Source organism: Palaemon carinicauda, chromosome 34 (genome assembly GCF_036898095.1).
Source record: "Palaemon carinicauda isolate YSFRI2023 chromosome 34, ASM3689809v2, whole genome shotgun sequence".
In the NCBI taxonomy this organism is placed as follows: domain Eukaryota; kingdom Metazoa; phylum Arthropoda; class Malacostraca; order Decapoda; family Palaemonidae; genus Palaemon; species Palaemon carinicauda.
In genome coordinates, this window is record NC_090758.1 from 71,981,104 (window position 1) to 71,997,256 (window position 16,153).

The following is a 16,153-nucleotide window of genomic DNA, read 5'->3' on the forward strand; positions in this document are numbered from 1 at the left end:
AAGGGAGGGTCGATTAAATCATGATTATCGGGTAAGTATATTCAAAAATTTATTTTACTAATAAAAATAACATTTTTCAATATTAAACTTACCCGATAATCATGTAGCTGATTCACACCCAGGGAGGTGGGTGAAAACCAGTGTACAAGATTAAAGGATAGCTAAGTATCCCATATTTCATATAACAGTTATCTCAAATAACAATGAAATAATAAGTACCTGGTAAGGAAGTCGAATAGAACCGTTACTCTGCCTCTTATTTAAAGTTCGTCTTCCTTACTGAGCGCAGCGTTCCTCTTGGAGGCTGAATCAACCCAAAGGTGCCAAAGTACACGGGGTTGCAACCCCTACTAAAGGACCTCTACCAAACCTTTAACCCAGGCGCTTCTCAAGAATGAATAGACCACCCGCCAAATCCAAGGATGCGGAAGGCTTCTTAGCCTACCGTAACAACCATAAAAACAACAATAAAAGTATTCAAGAGAAAGGTTAAAAAAGGTTATGGGATTAAGGGAATGTAGTGGCTGAGCCCTCACCTACTACTGCACTCGCTGCTACGAATGGTCCCAGGGTGTAGCAGTTCTCGTAAAGAGACTGGACATCTTTCAGATAAAATGATGCAAACACTGACTTGCTCCTCCAATAGGTTGCATCCATTATGCTCTGCAGAGAACGGTTTTTATTAAAGGCCATCGAAGTAGCTACGGCTCTTACTTCGTGGGTCCTTACCTTCAGCAATGCAAGGTCTTCCTCCTTTAAGTGAGAATGTGCTTCTCTGATCAGAAGCCTTATATAAAACGAAAGCCCATTCTTGGACATGGGTCTCGAGGGTTTCTTGATGGCACACCATAAGGCTTCTGACTGTCCTCGAATAGGTTTAGACCTCTTAAGATAATATTTGAGAGCTCTGACAGGGCAAAGAACTCTCTCTAGTTCGTTACCTACCATGTTGGAGAGGCTAGGTATTTCGAACGATCTAGGCCAAGGACGTGAAGGAAGCTCGTTCTTTGCTAGGAATCCAAGCTGAAAAGAACATGTTGCAGATTCGGTTGTGAAACCAATGTTCTTGCTGAAGGCATGAACCTCACTGACTCTCTTAGCTGTTGCAAGGCAAACGAGAAAAAGAGTCTTGAGGGTAAGGTCCTTAAAGGAAGCTGACTGGAGAGGTTCGAACCTAGATGACATAAGGAACCTTAAGACTACGTCTAGATTCCAGCCTGGAGTGGAAAGACGACGTTCTTTAGACGTCTCAAAAGACTTAAGAATGTCTTGAAGGTCCTTGTTGGAAGACAGGTCCAAACCTCTGTGGCGGAGAACTGAAGCCAACATACTCCTATATCCTTTAATCGTAGGTGCTGAAAGGGATCTCTCATTCCTAAGATGTAGAAGGAAGTCAGCTATTTGGGTCACAGAGGTATTGGTAGAGGATATTGAATTGGCTCTACACCAGCTTCGGAAGACCTCCCACTTAGACTGGTAGACTCTACGAGTGGAAACCCTTCTTGCTCTGGCAATCGCACTGGCTGCCTCCTTCGAAAAGCCTCTAGCTCTAGCGAATCTTTCGACAGTCTGAAGGCAGTCAGCCGAAGAGCGTGGAGGTTTGGGTGCAACCTGTCTACGTGAGGTTGACGTAGAAGGTCCACTCTTAGAGGTAGAGTCCTGGGGAAGTCGACTAGCCATTGAAGTACCTCTGTGAACCATTCTCTTGCAGGCCAAAGGGGAGCAACCAGCGTCAGCCGTGTCCCTTTGTGCGAGACGAATTTCTGCAGAACTTTGTTTATTATCTTGAACGGAGGGAATGCGTACAGGTCGAGATGGGACCAGTTCAGTAGAAAAGCATCCACATGAACTGCTGCAGGGTCTGGAACAGGGGAACAATACAGCGGAAGTCTCTTGGTTATGGAGGTGGCAAACAGATCTATGGTAGGTTGACCCCACAAGGTCCAAAGTCTGTTGCACACACTCTTGTGGAGGGTCCATTCCGTGGGAATGACCTGATTCCTTCTGCTTAGGCGATCTGCTGAGACGTTCATATCGCCCTGAATGAACCTCGTGACCAGAGTGAGGTTTAGACCTCTTGACCAAATGAGGAGGTCCCTTGCGATCTCGTATAGGCTCCTCGAATGGGTCCCTCCTTGCTTGGAGATGTAAGCCAAGGCTGTGGTATTGTCTGAGTTCACCTCCACCACTTTGCCTAGCAGGAGGGACTTGAAGTTCAACAGGGCTAGATGAACTGCTAGCAGCTCCTTGCAGTTGATGTGGAGTAATCCTTGTTCCTCGTTCCACGTTCCCGAGCATTCCCGTCCGTCCAAGGTTGCACCCCAGCCCGAGTCCGAAGCATCTGAGAAGAGATGAAGATTGGGGGTCTGAATGGCCAATGATAGACCCTCCTTGAGAAGGAGGTTGTGCTTCCACCACAGGAGAGTGGTCTTCATCTCTTGGTTGATAGGGATAGAGACCGCTTCGAGAGTCGAACCCTTGTCCCAATGAGCTGCAAGATGGAATTGAAGAGGGCGGAGGTGGAGTCTCCCTAGCTCGACAAACAGGGCCAATGATGAGAGGGTCCCTGTGAGACTCATCCACTGTCTCACTGAGCAACTGCTCCTCTTCAGCATGCTCATGATGCACTCTAGGGCTTGGCTTATCCTGGGGGCCGATGGAAAAGCCCGAAAATCCTGACTCCGAATCTCCATTCCCAGGTACACAATGGATTGGGAGGGAATGAGTTGAGACTTCTCTATATTGACTAATAGACCTAGGTCTCTGATTAAGTCTAAAGTCCAATTGAGATTCTCCAGACAACGACGACTCGTGGAGGCTCTCAACAGCCAGTCGTCTAGGTAGAGGGAGGCTCTGATGTTCGACAAGTGTAGGAATTTTGCTACATTCCTCATCAGATGAGTAAAGACCATAGGAGCTGTGCTTAGGCCAAAACACAGGGCTTGGAATTGATAGACAACCTTTCCGAAAACGAATCTCAGGAAAGGTTGGGAGTCTGGATGAATAGGAACGTGAAAGTATGCATCTTTCAAGTCCAACGAGACCATCCAGTCCTCCTGTCTGACCGCTGCTAAGACCGACTTGGTCGTCTCCATCGTGAACGTCTGCTTGGTGACATACTCGTTGAGAGCGCTGACGTCCAGCACCGGTCTCCAACCTCCTGTCTTCTTGGCCACAAGAAAGAGACGGTTGTAGAAGCCCGGGGATTGATGGTCCCGGACTATAACCACTGCCTTCTTCTGCACAAGTAGCGACACCTCCTGTTGCAATGCTAGCCTCTTGTCCTCTTCTTTGTAGTTGGGAGAGAGGTTGATGGGCGATGTGGTCAGAGGTGGTTTGAGGCAGAATGGAATCCTGTAACCGTTCCTCAGCCAACTGACAGACTGGGCGTCTGCACCTCTCTTCTCCCAGGCTCGCCAGAAGATCTTGAGTCTGGCTCCTACTGTTGTCTGGAGATGCGGAGAGTCAGTTTTTTCCTTTAGATGTCCTGGATCCTTTCCTAGACTTGCTCCTGTGAGAGTCTGGACGGGAGCTTCCTCGGCTGGGGGCTCTACCACGAAAGGGCGGTATGAACCTCGAAGCAGGGGTATCAGCCACTGGGGAGCGATAAGTCTTGGGGACTGAGGTAGCAACCTTAGACTTACGAGCCGATGAGGCTACAAGATCGTGCGTATCCTTTTGTATCAGGGCAGCAGACAAGTCCTTAACTAGCTCTTCGGGAAAGAGGAACTTCGAGAGCGGAGCAAAAAGGAGTTGTGACCGTTGGCAAGGTGTAATGCTGGCGGAAAGGAAGGTACACAGTTGTTCCCTTTTCTTCAACACCCCTGATACAAACATCGACGCTAGCTCACCCGATCCATCTCTGATGGCCTTATCCATGCAGGACATTAATAGCATGGCAGAATCTTTGTCCGCAGGAGAGGTTTTCTTGCTGAGGGCCCCCAGGCACCAGTCGAGAAAGTTGAACATTTCAAATGCTCTAAACATCCCTTTCAGTAAGTGATCCAGGTCTGAGAAGGTCCAACAAACCTTCGAGCGCCTCATAGCAGTTCTCCGAGGCGAGTCTACCAGACTTGAGAAGTCAGCCTGGGCAGAGGCAGGTACTCCCAAGCCTGGTGCTTCCCCTGTGGCATACCAAACGCTCGCTTTCGAAGTGAGCTTCGTTGGAGGGAACATGAAGGAAGTCTTGCCAAGGTGTTGTTTAGACTGCAGCCACTCCCCTAAGATCCTTAAAACCCTCTTAGAGGATCTAGCTAGGACAAGCTTAGTATAGGAGGACTTAGCTTGTTGTACGCCCAGCGAAAACTCAGATGGCGGAGAGCGGGGAATAGCAGAGACAAAGTGGTCTGGGTAAATCTCCCTGAGTAGAGCCAAGACCTTACGAAAATCAATAGACTGTGGAGAAAGCTTGGATTCGTCCACGTCTGATGAGGGATCCAGGTGTGCCTCCTCATCCTCCGACACCTCATCACCAGAGTGTAGCGAAGAGATCGGACAAGAATGCTGAACCGCAGAGTCAGAACGGGTAGGAACAATAACAGTGGTTTCCTCTTCAAGTAACTGTTGAGGGAAAACCTGAGGCTCAGACTGCAAAGGCTGAACAACAGACGAAGCAGAAGGAAGGCGCATGGGTGGAGGAGGTTGACTCCTAGCATGAGAGGTAGAACCCAAGGATTGCGCTTGCTGAGCGGTGGACGGAGGCGGAGTAGCAAGTTCCTGTTCCTGTGATATGAGCGGAGCATGATGAGGTTGAGGCTGCGCAGAACAAGGTAAAGTTCTCGCAAGCTGAGGCTCCTGAGGCGCAAGTCCAGGGTGTAGAGGAGCTTGCCTTGAGGAGGGTTGAGCTCGCTGCAGCGAGAGCTGAGGAGACTGACTCATGGACGGGAGAGGTTGTTGTACCTCAACCGAGAGTTGCACCACTGGTGGAGCAGCAAGGGCAGGCGGAGGAAGAGTGGAATAATCCTCCTGATCCCAAAGTAAAGGTTGCCTTAAAGAAGGCTGAGGCTGAACACCACTGGGAACAGCGAACTCAGAATGTGGCTCAACATCGTATGCCTGGCAGATGGTGCTGCGACCAGGCGGAGCGAGCGCAGGCGGGGCGAGCGCAGGCGGAGCGAGAGCAGGCGGAGGGAGTGTAGGCGGAGGCGGAGGTGCAACACTCTCAGCCCGACACTCACGCATCAAGTCCGAAAGCTGTGCTTGCATGGACTGAAGCAGAGTCCACTTGGGATCGGCAGAAACGACAGTAGACTGAGGTAAAGCCTTAACAGTCGAGCTCTGTTGTGGCAGAACCTTACTCCTCTTGGGCGGAGTACAGTCGACAGATGACTGAGGCGAGTCAGAGCTGAGCCAATGACTGCAACCTGGCTGAGCACTCGCGGACTGGACTCTACGTTTAAGCGGTCTCGAGACCTGAGACCAACGTTTCTTCCCTGACAGTTGATCAGCGGACGAGATAAAGACGGGCTCAATCGTCTGCAGGTGGGAGTGACGGTCTTTGGAAGACACGCCCGCAACCACCGAGGATAATTCTGTGCGCCTAACAAGGCCTGCCGAACCCTTATGCCCTTCGACATTGCTTCTCCCCTGGGCTTGGGAGCTTGCAAGAGGTCCCGGACTGGGAGGACGACTGGCTCGCACAGAAAAATCCTCACGCACCACACTGGCACTAACACTAGCACTTGGCACTGCACTGACACTAGCACTCGTCACAGCACTGGCACTAACTCCACCCACTGCACTCTTGACCTTCAGTTCTTTAACTTCGGCCATCAGAGACTTATGGTCACTTACCACTGACTCTACTTTATCGCCTAAAGCCTGAATAGCACGCAAAACAACTGACATATCGGGCGGAGGGCAAACAGTAGGTTCGGGGGTAGCCACTACAGGGGTAGGAAAAGGTAGGGGATCATGAGGTGAGGAAAACAGTGAAGAGTGAGAAGAACTCCTCCTAACTCTACCTCTCTCTAACTTAGTTGAATATTTCAAAAGACGGACAAATTCCAATTCCGAAAGTCCGGCGCATTCCTCACATCGATTTTCTAACTGACAGGGCCTGTCCCTACAGTCAGAACAAGCGGTGTGAGGATCTACCGAGGCCTTCGGAATACGCCTATTGCAAGACCTACATCGTCTATGGGAGGGGGCTTGCGAAATGTCAGACATCTTGAATCCAAAGAGTTAGCCAAAGGGGGTTCCAAAAACAAGCAAAAATCGTTAACCGTTAATCAGGACTATATAAAAGCTATCTAGCTAATATAAGAAGGTTTCCAGTAAAGCGACAGCCGTTAATCTGAGAGAATACTTCACCAATTAGCCGTGAATAAACTCGAAGACCATAAGCGTATCCCAGAACGTCTTGCCGGAAGCACGACAGAGGAATAATTGAGGAGGTGTCAACAAGAAGTACTTGAGTACCTGGCCACAGGTGGCGCTGGTAAGTACACCCCCTTCTAGTATTGTGATAGCTGGCGTATCCCTCCATAGAATTCTGTCGGGCAACGGAGTTGACAGCTACATGATTATCGGGTAAGTTTAATATTGAAAACTATGATTAAATAGAGGTTAAGAATATTTACCTATAACTCTATAATTAAATGGAGGTTAAGAATATTTATCTATAAATCTAAATTGTGGTTAAGAATACTCATCTATAAATCTATAATTAAATACAGGTTAAGAATATTTATCTATAAATCTATAATTAAATACAGGTTAAGAATATTTATCCATAAATCTATAATTAAATAGAGGTTAAGAATATCTATCAATAAATCTATAATCAAATAGAGGTTAAGAATATTTATCTATAAATCTATAATTAAATAGAGGTTAAGAATATTTATCTATAAATCTAAATTGAGGTTAAGAATATTTATCTATAAATCTAAAATGGAGGTTAAGAATATTTATCTATAAATCTAAATTGAGGTTAAGAATATTTATCTATAAATCTAAAATGGAGGTTAAGAATATTTATCTATAAATCTATAATCAAGTCTAATGAACCTTGAAAACCCAATAACAGAACCAAAGCACTTACGACAAAATCGCGTCCCCGTTGAATCAGTTCGTTTGAAACTCCCGTCTCCGAGCTGCTGTCTTTTGGATACAGGAGGTCACTCTTAACGACCCAGTTCCCTTGCACAAGCACTGCCACCTGCTGGAGGACTTTCAGGACTGACAGCGTGAATTCTGCGGTGCTACCTCGATCTAACACTTCAATCAGCTCTGTGAAGGAGGCCACACCCGCTGCAAGATAAAGGACGATTACCCAATAATCTTCGTTCAGTTTTCCACAAATAAAAAGAGAACTTTAACATCATACATACAAACATCAAGTCACTTCTTCCAATTTTGGGGGGTAGCCGACATTAAACAAATGAAAAAAAAAGGGGGACCTTTCCTCTCTATGTTCCTCCCAGCCTGACAAGGGACTCAATCGAGTTTGGCTCATACTGCTAGGGTGCCACAGCCCACCCTCCCCCGTTATCCACCACACATGAAGCTTCATAACGGTGAATCCCCTACTGCTGCTACCTCCGCGGTCATCCAAGGCGACCGGAGGAAGCAGCAGAGCCTACTGGAACTTTAACATATAACTTTAAAACATGGTTCAAGAGATAATCATTTGAAATATTGGAAATTTTTTGATAACTAACCATAATATATAAAGAATTTATTTTATAAGAAAAGACCTTCAGACCTGGCATCAGGCACACCTTTACCTTAGTTTCTACCAAAAAACTTTTTATTCCACAGAAAACTATTGAAATTATGATTTGATACAACCAAGCTTCGACAGGATGAGCACAGAGAAACCTTTGCAATTGAATGTAAGAATTGATTTGCAGCCTTCAAGACTTTAAAAGACAAAGAGCACACAATTTATGAAGAATGGTGTGATATTAAGAACATATATCAAGCAGGATTTAGAAAAGGTATAAATTGTACTGACCAAATTTTCCTTTTGACACATGTTGTATAGCAATGAGTAGAATTTAGAAATCCACTTTTGATGGCATTTGTGGACTACGAAAAAGCCTTTGACAGTGAGCACCAGCCAATTTTGTGGAGAGTCCTGCATTATTATGGTATTCCTCTTAAACATGTTAATTTGATTAAGTCTGTTCATGGGCATAGCAAAATTATATTTTCATAATAAAATAAATTTTTGAATATACTTACCCGCTGGTTATACAGTGGAAGCTCTACATTCGAACGTATCTACATCCGAATTTTCCAACATCCGAAGTAAAATTCGAGCAAATTTTTTACTCTACACCCGAATTTTATTTCGACACACGAAGTAAGCAATTTTCGTCGTACCGGTTATATCCGAATTTTTTGACACGCGAAGTATAACTCGAACACGTTCCTACTCAACACCAGAATTTTTTTTTCGACACCCGAAGTAAACAATACTCGTACGCGTAGTCGGTGCTCATAGTACCTGATGTGTTATTTATTTCCGCCGATAGAAGGCAGAACTTCGACCTCGGAGGGACCCTCAATTAGCACGGCTTGGGTCAGTCCTCTGTTCTCGTCGGCTTCTTGCGGTTGTGCCCTGTGCGTTCTGCTATTAACTGTTTTTTAATCGTGATTTTTTACGTGCATCCTTTTACAGTAATTTACGTAAAGTACGGGTCCTAAAAGGCTTAGTTTTGCAAGTGGTAGTGATAGTGGTGAGAAAAGGAAGAAGGAAATGCTTTCTTTAAACGTAAAGCAGGAAATTATTGAAAAACATGAGCGTGGCGTCCGCGTGAGTGAACTTGCTAAACAGTATGGCCGTAATATATCGACGATCTCGACAATCCTTAAACAGAAGGAAGCTATTAAAGCAGTGAAACCTTCTAAGGGGATCACCATTATTTCAAAACGCCGTAGCCCTATCATAGAAGAGATGGAACGACTTCTGCTAGTCTGGATCAAGGACAGAGAGATTGTTGGCGACACCATCACCGAAACCGTCATCTGCGAGAAGGCGCACGCCATCTTTACGGACTTGAAGGAGGAGAGCTCTGGAGGTGATGCTGGGGAGAGTTCAACTGAACCTTCCTCAGACGATTTCAAGGCATCTCGTGGCTGGTTTGAGAAATTTAAGAAACGGTCCGGGATTCATTCAGTTGTTCGCCATGGAGAGGCTGCTACTGCGGACACAAAGGCTGCAGCTGACTTTGTCAAGAACTTTGAAAGGATCGTGCTGGAAGAAGGCTACGTAGAGCAGCAAGTGTTTAATTGTGATGAAACCGGGCTGTTTTGGAAGAAGATGCCCAGTCGAACCTACATCACCGCCGAAGAGAAGAAATTGCCTGGGCATAAGCCAATGAAGGATCGGTTGACTCTTGCCCTATGTGCCAACGCTAGCGGGGACTTTAAAGTCAAGCCCTTACTGGTTTACCATTCCAAGAACCCTAGGGCCTTTAAGGCACACAACGTCGATAAGGACCAGCTTCATGTTTTCTGGCGATCCAACTCGAAGGCCTGGGTCACTAGGCAGTTCCTTGTACAATGGGTTAACCAAGTTTTCGGCCCTTCCGTGAAGAAGTATCTTCATGAACAGAAATTGCCTTTAAAGTGCCTGTTATGCCTTGACAATGCACCCGCTCGCCCCCCCCCCCCCCCCCCCCCCCCGGACTTGAAGATGATATCTTCGATGAATTTAAGTTCATAAAGGTGCTGTATCTTCCACCGAAAACCGCCTCTATCCTCCAGCAAGTCATCTCTAATTTTAAGAAGCTGTACACCAAGCACTTATTTAAGCAGTGCTTTAATGTCACGCAAAGCACCAACTTAACTTTGCGTGAATTTTGGAGGAGGTCACTTCAACATCGTGCACTGCTTGAAGATCACAGATCAGGCTTGGGTGGGATTAACTCGACGGACCCTCAATTCTGCCTGGAAGAAACTGTGGCCTGATGCAGTTTCTCCCAGAGATTTCGAAGGTTTTGACCTCGAACCTGATCCCGTGGTGGGTGCAGCGGAAGACGTAGAGGAAATCGTCTCCCTTGGCAAGTCCATGGGTCTGGAGGTCGACGCAGATGACATCACAGAACTCGTCGCCGAACATCACAACGAACTTACCACAGAGGAGCTCAAGGAACTCCATGCTATGTCTGAGCACATGAGTGATGACGAGGAAGGGATCGAGAAGGTAGAACATGTGTTAGGTTTGGCGCATATAAAAGAGGTGTTAGGAAAATATCAAGACGTGGTCGACTTCATCGACAAATACCACCCAAAAAAATTGCAGGTTTGTCATGTAGTTGCGCAGTTCGATGATGTTTGCCTAACTCACTTTCGAAACATTCTGAAAAGCCGTACCAAGCAACTATCTATTGATAATTTCTTTAATAAAACTACGAAGCGAACTCGTGATGAAGAGGATGTAAGTGATTCAAAGAAAACGGCAAAGAGTGAAGCGGAAGAAAGTGAAACAAAGAAAATGGCAAAGAGTGAAGCGAAAGAAATTCAATCAATTTTAAGTGTAGAGAGTGAAAGTGATTAAAATTAATCATCAAAAAGAAAAAAAGAAAATGTAAAAGAAAATATAAAATATATATAAAAAAAAATAAGCTAAGTTATGTTAAAGTTCACTTAGTGTAAGTTAGAATAAGTTACGGTAGTGTACGTTTATCGTAGTTAACCTCTCTAGCTCCTCGCCGCCCGTCCGTCTCCTCTCTGCGTAGCAAGAACAACAACACCGGCGCTGGAGTTTCTAAGGTAAAGTGACGCTAAAAACCCGTTTCTTATTTATCATTTTTTGCTAATTCTTCTTTTTTACATGTCTATTATCTAATTTAGTGTGCATTATTCTCATGGGAAATTATGTGTAGTAGTTTATTAAGAAGTTATCATAGGTTTTTGGGCTCAACCACGGATTAATCCTATTTCAATGTATTCTTATGGGAAAATTTGTTTCGACATTCGAACATTTTCTACATCCGAAGTTGGTTCTGGAACGGATTAAATTCGTATGTAGAGGTACCACTGTATAAGAATGGCTAAAGTCCCTGGATGCCAGGCAAGAAATTAAAAATCTCGCACGGCTTATCGCAGATATGCCAGGTGTACACTAGCGCCCCTGCAGTACTACAGGTAGAACTATACCAAACCACTTCAGATTTTCCATGCCCCATGGTCTCTAGAGGGGAGGAGGGTGGGTTTTTAACTTATATAACCAGCAGGTAAGTATATTCAAAAATTTATTTTATTATGAAAATATCATTTTTAAATATAAAACTTACCCGCTGGTTATATAAGAATAGCTGATTGACACCCTTGGTGGCGGGTGAGAAACAGCTACAAAATTGGAAATTCACTTAAGAGTTACATAAACAACTTAAGAGGTTCTCACCTGATAAGGAAGCTGACAGCAATGCTCTGCCTCATTTTGTCTGCTATCCTTAGAAGATCCAGCGGTCCTCCCAGCGGGCTGATGATCTCTAGGAGCTGTCAAACGGTTCAATAACCTATAACATGACAGGACCTCAACTAATACCCTTGTTCCGGGTGCTCTCTAGGAACAAAATGACCACCTGACTAGATCAAAGATTGCGGAAGATTACCCACCAATCTTCACGTACATCATAAAAAAACATACATAACAGTTCCAAGAGAAGAACAGGGGTACTAGGAAATTAGGGAAATGTAGTGGTGGATGTTTCACAAGGCTGTATACGCGATGCTTTGCAGAGAACAGTTTAGTTTAAAAGTTACAGAAGCTCCTACAGCTCTAACTTCATGAGTCTTTACTCTTTCGACATCTTATGATCTGTTACACAACAGTGTGAAAGAACCTTTGTAATTAAAGTCTATACGAGATGATAAGGGCGTTTTAGACATAGATAGCGCAGGCTTCTTGACCATGCACCAAAGAGTCATGAATAGACTCTTAACTTCTTTGGTCCTGTCCTGATAAAACTTCATCGTTTTAACCAGGCAAAAAACTCTTCTCAGCCCTTCACAAACCAAATGCGAGAGGATAGTGATCCCGAAAGATTTAGGCCATGGATGAGAAGGACGTTTGTTAACGACCAAGAATCCAGGTTGCAAGGCGCCTATGGCTTAACCATTGTGAAGTCCATGTTCTTGCTAAACGAGTGAACTTCACTGACTCTCAACTATGGTAGACTTACTCAGAAAGTCTCCAAAGTTAGGCCTTAAAAAAGAAACCAAGTGAAAAGGCTCGGATCTATCACTACCGCGAAATTCCAGAAACGACCCCTAAATTTCAGGGTGGCGAATCTTGCCGACGCTTCCAAGTCATCTCAAATGATCTGAGAAGATCTATAAGGTTTTTACTTGATAGATCCAATCTTCTGCGTCTGAAGAAAGCTGCCCGCATACTCCTGTACCCTTTGATGGTCGAGGAGGAAAAATGTGTTTTCTTCTAAGGTCTAAGAAGAAATAGGCCACTTGTCTTAGGGATACCAGATGAAGAGCCGGCTTTAGCTCTACACCACTCCATAAAACATCCTATTTGGGTTGCAAAACCTTGAGGCAAAGGTCCTTTGTGCAAGCGATAGCCTCAGCTATCTCCTTTGAACAACCCTCTAGATCTTACGGGTTTTCCGAAATACTGGAGGCAGCTAGACCTAAAGCTTGATGGTTTAAAATAAAGCGTTTGTGATCCTGACACAGGAAAACGGACTGATGACATGCTTCCAGCATGCACCCAGCATGGTCCCAGCATGAGTCCAGTATGGTTCCAGCCTGCTGTATATACTCAACATATCGTGAGAGAGAGAGTCAAGATCTAGACCTCCTCCCAAAACGCATCCAGATCAGTGGCAAGAAATTGTTATTGAAGCTAGGCTTGCTGAAAAGAGGCATCAACAACATGAACCTCATGCTGTGAAGTTAAGACCTGATCGTGTGTACCAACAAACGTTCAACACACTTAAAGCCAAAGGTTGACGTGAGGAAGCGTTAGCTGCGAGGCCAGAGAGACGCGAAGAAGAGACAAAAGTCTGTCCATACTGCTGTGAGCAAAAGACTTGACTGTATACGTCTAGTACGCGACTATAATGTCGCATATGCTTGCATTCCCGTAAGGTACCAGCGTGCTGTATGCATTCACCTTGTCGAGTGGATATAGCGCTCTGTGTGCGTCTCGCCTGTTGTAAATCTACAGCGTGCTGCAAGGAGGCAACAGCATCGTGTCCAGTCACTGGCGCAAAGGAGCAACTGTTAGTCTATCATGACGCGGAAAAAAACTGACTGACCTTATCCAGTATATGTCCAGGTTGGCACATGCGTCCAGATTGCTTAGGATTTCAGATTGACCTGTTTGCCGAGAGTTGCCCGCATGTAGCATGCGTCCGCATGAGTGGTTGTCGTGTGTCCCGCAGACCACGAAGATGGGACAACTTGTTGAAAGGATCAACTTTGACTGTCAGCGTCCAACATACGACCAGACTGGCGTCTGCGTCTTTGACTGTGTGTGGGTCTGCGCTGCTACAAGCGTCTGCTCTAACGCTTCCCGTAAGACGAGCATATCTCTGCAAGGAAGCGTTGCTGAGCATTGAAGAACTACGCTGTTTGATACTAACGGAAAACCATCCCTTTGGTCTATGGTAGTCCTTACTCTTTTAGGAGAAAAAAATTTTTCCCCCCGAGAATCATAAACGCTAAAAAGAGATGAAATTGACCTCTTTTAGCTCAGACCAAACCTACATTCGCGGGGCAGCGTGTGCGCCAATTCACGAGTGAGCGAAGGCTATAAGAGATCATCAACCGCAGTCCCGTGAGTGAATTGGGAGAGCCCTTATGACATTTCCAACGCGCCTTGTGCGCAACCTGAACGTATCCAATGTTGTGAGATACCGTCAACAGTAGTCGCTAAACCCCAGAAGAAAGTACTAGACATTTCCCCAAACTGGGAGAGAAGTGTGAACAGAAGCAAACTGAGCACCTTCTCTCTCGAAGAATTATGTGTCTTACCCGATTTTGGTGCTGACACGTCGCCTTTTTTCAACAGAGAAAAGTTCCGGCGAACATCAGTTACTGCGGGATAAGTTTTTAGAAAACATATGATTCCTGAAAGGTCTTGGACGTATTGATTGGTGACTACCAAGTCTATGTTTTGCGTCCTTTGACGAGGACAAACTCTTTCTTCCCTGAATGTGCTTCAGATTCCAGAGGAAGAGCCAGGATTATAGGAGAATTGTCTGACTTCCCTTCTCTCGTGGAAGAAAAAACACACTCGATTGCTTCCCGTTTAAGCATCGCAACACACCTGCTGCGAGGGTAAGTTCTGTTCGCGTGCATACATGACGAGTAACTTCCTAGTTTAGTAGACAGGAAGAACGTAGAACATCATCCTCGTCAGGGAACTGCATCCTATTACGCAGAAAAAAGTTACAAGATCCATGATACCATAGCGATGACGAACTGATCGCTTCAAGACATTCCAACTTCGCTCTTTTCAAGATACTATGTCACATGGTTGTGACGTCATAGTTCGACAATCGTAGGCGAAGAAAAGAGCTTCACTTCATCATTCCAAAGCGGAGAGGGAACGTCTTGGACTGCATCAATAGGATCGCTCGGCAGAATATGCGTTTAACGCACAAGATCCACAATGTACTTCAGCCTACCGACATTCTTTCTCCCCGGGGTTGGAACATAAGGAAGAGGTGTAAGGCTAGGAGTAAGACGAACACGAACAAATACCACCTCCAGTGCACTGTGCTATGTTTATGAGTCACTAAACAAGGGCGTTTTAAAACATAATACATTAAATCATAAAAGATCTGCCCGTGGTGGGAGATATACTCTTACACTCTATTCTCATAAAGGCTTTAATGCACTTCTTGCTGTTGCACTGTGCTATATTTATGAGTCACTAAACAAGAGCGTTTTAAAAAATAATACATTAAATCATAAAAGATCTGCCCGTGGTGGGAGATATACTCTTACACTATATTCTCATAAAGGCCTTAATGCACTTCCTGCTGTTGCAGCTGCAGGCGCTGCATCAACCTCTACAGTAAGGTTCGCTATTTCTCTGAGAAAGATTTAATGTTAATTCATCTATTTATTTATTTTCTTATTAACTTACTGAGCCATCTTTCCCTATAGGAGCCCCTTGAGTTAAAGCATCTTGCTTTCTCAACTAGGGTTGTAGCCTGGCTAGTATTAAAAAAAGGAATAGACACCATCAACTCAACTAGCGAAAACTCTGAAGACGAAACGAGGAGCAGCAGGTGTAAAATAAAAGGGAAACTTCTGAAAAATTCTCATGAGTTTCTAAAAGTTATTCCCTTCCTCCTACAATACTCTATCCTAGGAAGAAAAGTCTTGATTTTTAGGAATCCACTCCTTAGGATTCTGAATTCAGACCTCAATGCTTAGAGGTTTTAATTCTAGTTCTCTCAACCAAGAGTTAGCCCAGCAGGCCTTGGTCCGAGAATATAATATCTTTCTAGTTAAGATTTATTTCTTAATATAGCGCCTGGAGCAAGAATAACCCAACGCTAGACGATCATGGTTAGGTAGACATCAAAGTCTATTGTCATAGGTAGCGAAGCGTCCACACTGACGCTGAAGCTTCCACACTGGCGCTGAAGCGTCCACACTGGTGCTGAAGCGTCCACACTGACGCTGAAGCGCCTACACTGGCGCTGAAGCGTCCACACTGACGCTCCGTTCCGTTGACGTTCCGCTTCCGTTGCCGCACCGTTCCGCTGACACTTCGCCAGCTCTGCTGTCTGTCATGTCGCTTGGTAGCATGATCTGCTGCCTGGCGAATGTCGGCGCGGCTGAACAGACTGACACTAAGCGCTATGAACGGTCGGTTTGCGTTGAGCAGGTAATCGAAGTGATGCATCCACTTCCTCGAACCGTTGAACATTGCGGCTGGTAGGCCACCTGTGCGACAACGAGTCATCACCGTTAAAGACACGTCGCCTGTGCGACCGTGTCAAGACTGGAATCGTGACACCCAACGGCAGGCTGATAAGACTACATAAACGAAGATAATTGCTGTTTCACGCCTAACAGCAAAGATCAGAATCAAACTCAGGTGAAATGTATTCAGCATTATCTTCATCGATCCCTAGCGCTTGCTACTGTCGGGAGACGACACTCATCAGGTGGAGGCGGCGGCACTAAGTCTGCGCCGTATGAAACGTAAATACACAGAACG

The 16,153-nt window shown here is 45.4% G+C and overlaps 1 protein-coding gene across 2 annotated transcripts in view; it reads right to left on the reverse strand.

Annotated features, from left to right (window-relative positions):
* Nucleotides 1–16,153, reverse strand: part of LOC137626444 (DNA-directed RNA polymerase III subunit RPC5-like) — a 167,189-nt gene that overhangs the window by 29,612 nt on the left and 121,424 nt on the right. For both annotated transcript variants that reach the window (XM_068357438.1, XM_068357439.1), the window contains one exon: nt 7,046–7,254. In XM_068357438.1, coding sequence (XP_068213539.1) covers nt 7,046–7,254 — 209 coding nt within the window. The remainder of the gene's footprint in view (nt 1–7,045; nt 7,255–16,153) is intronic.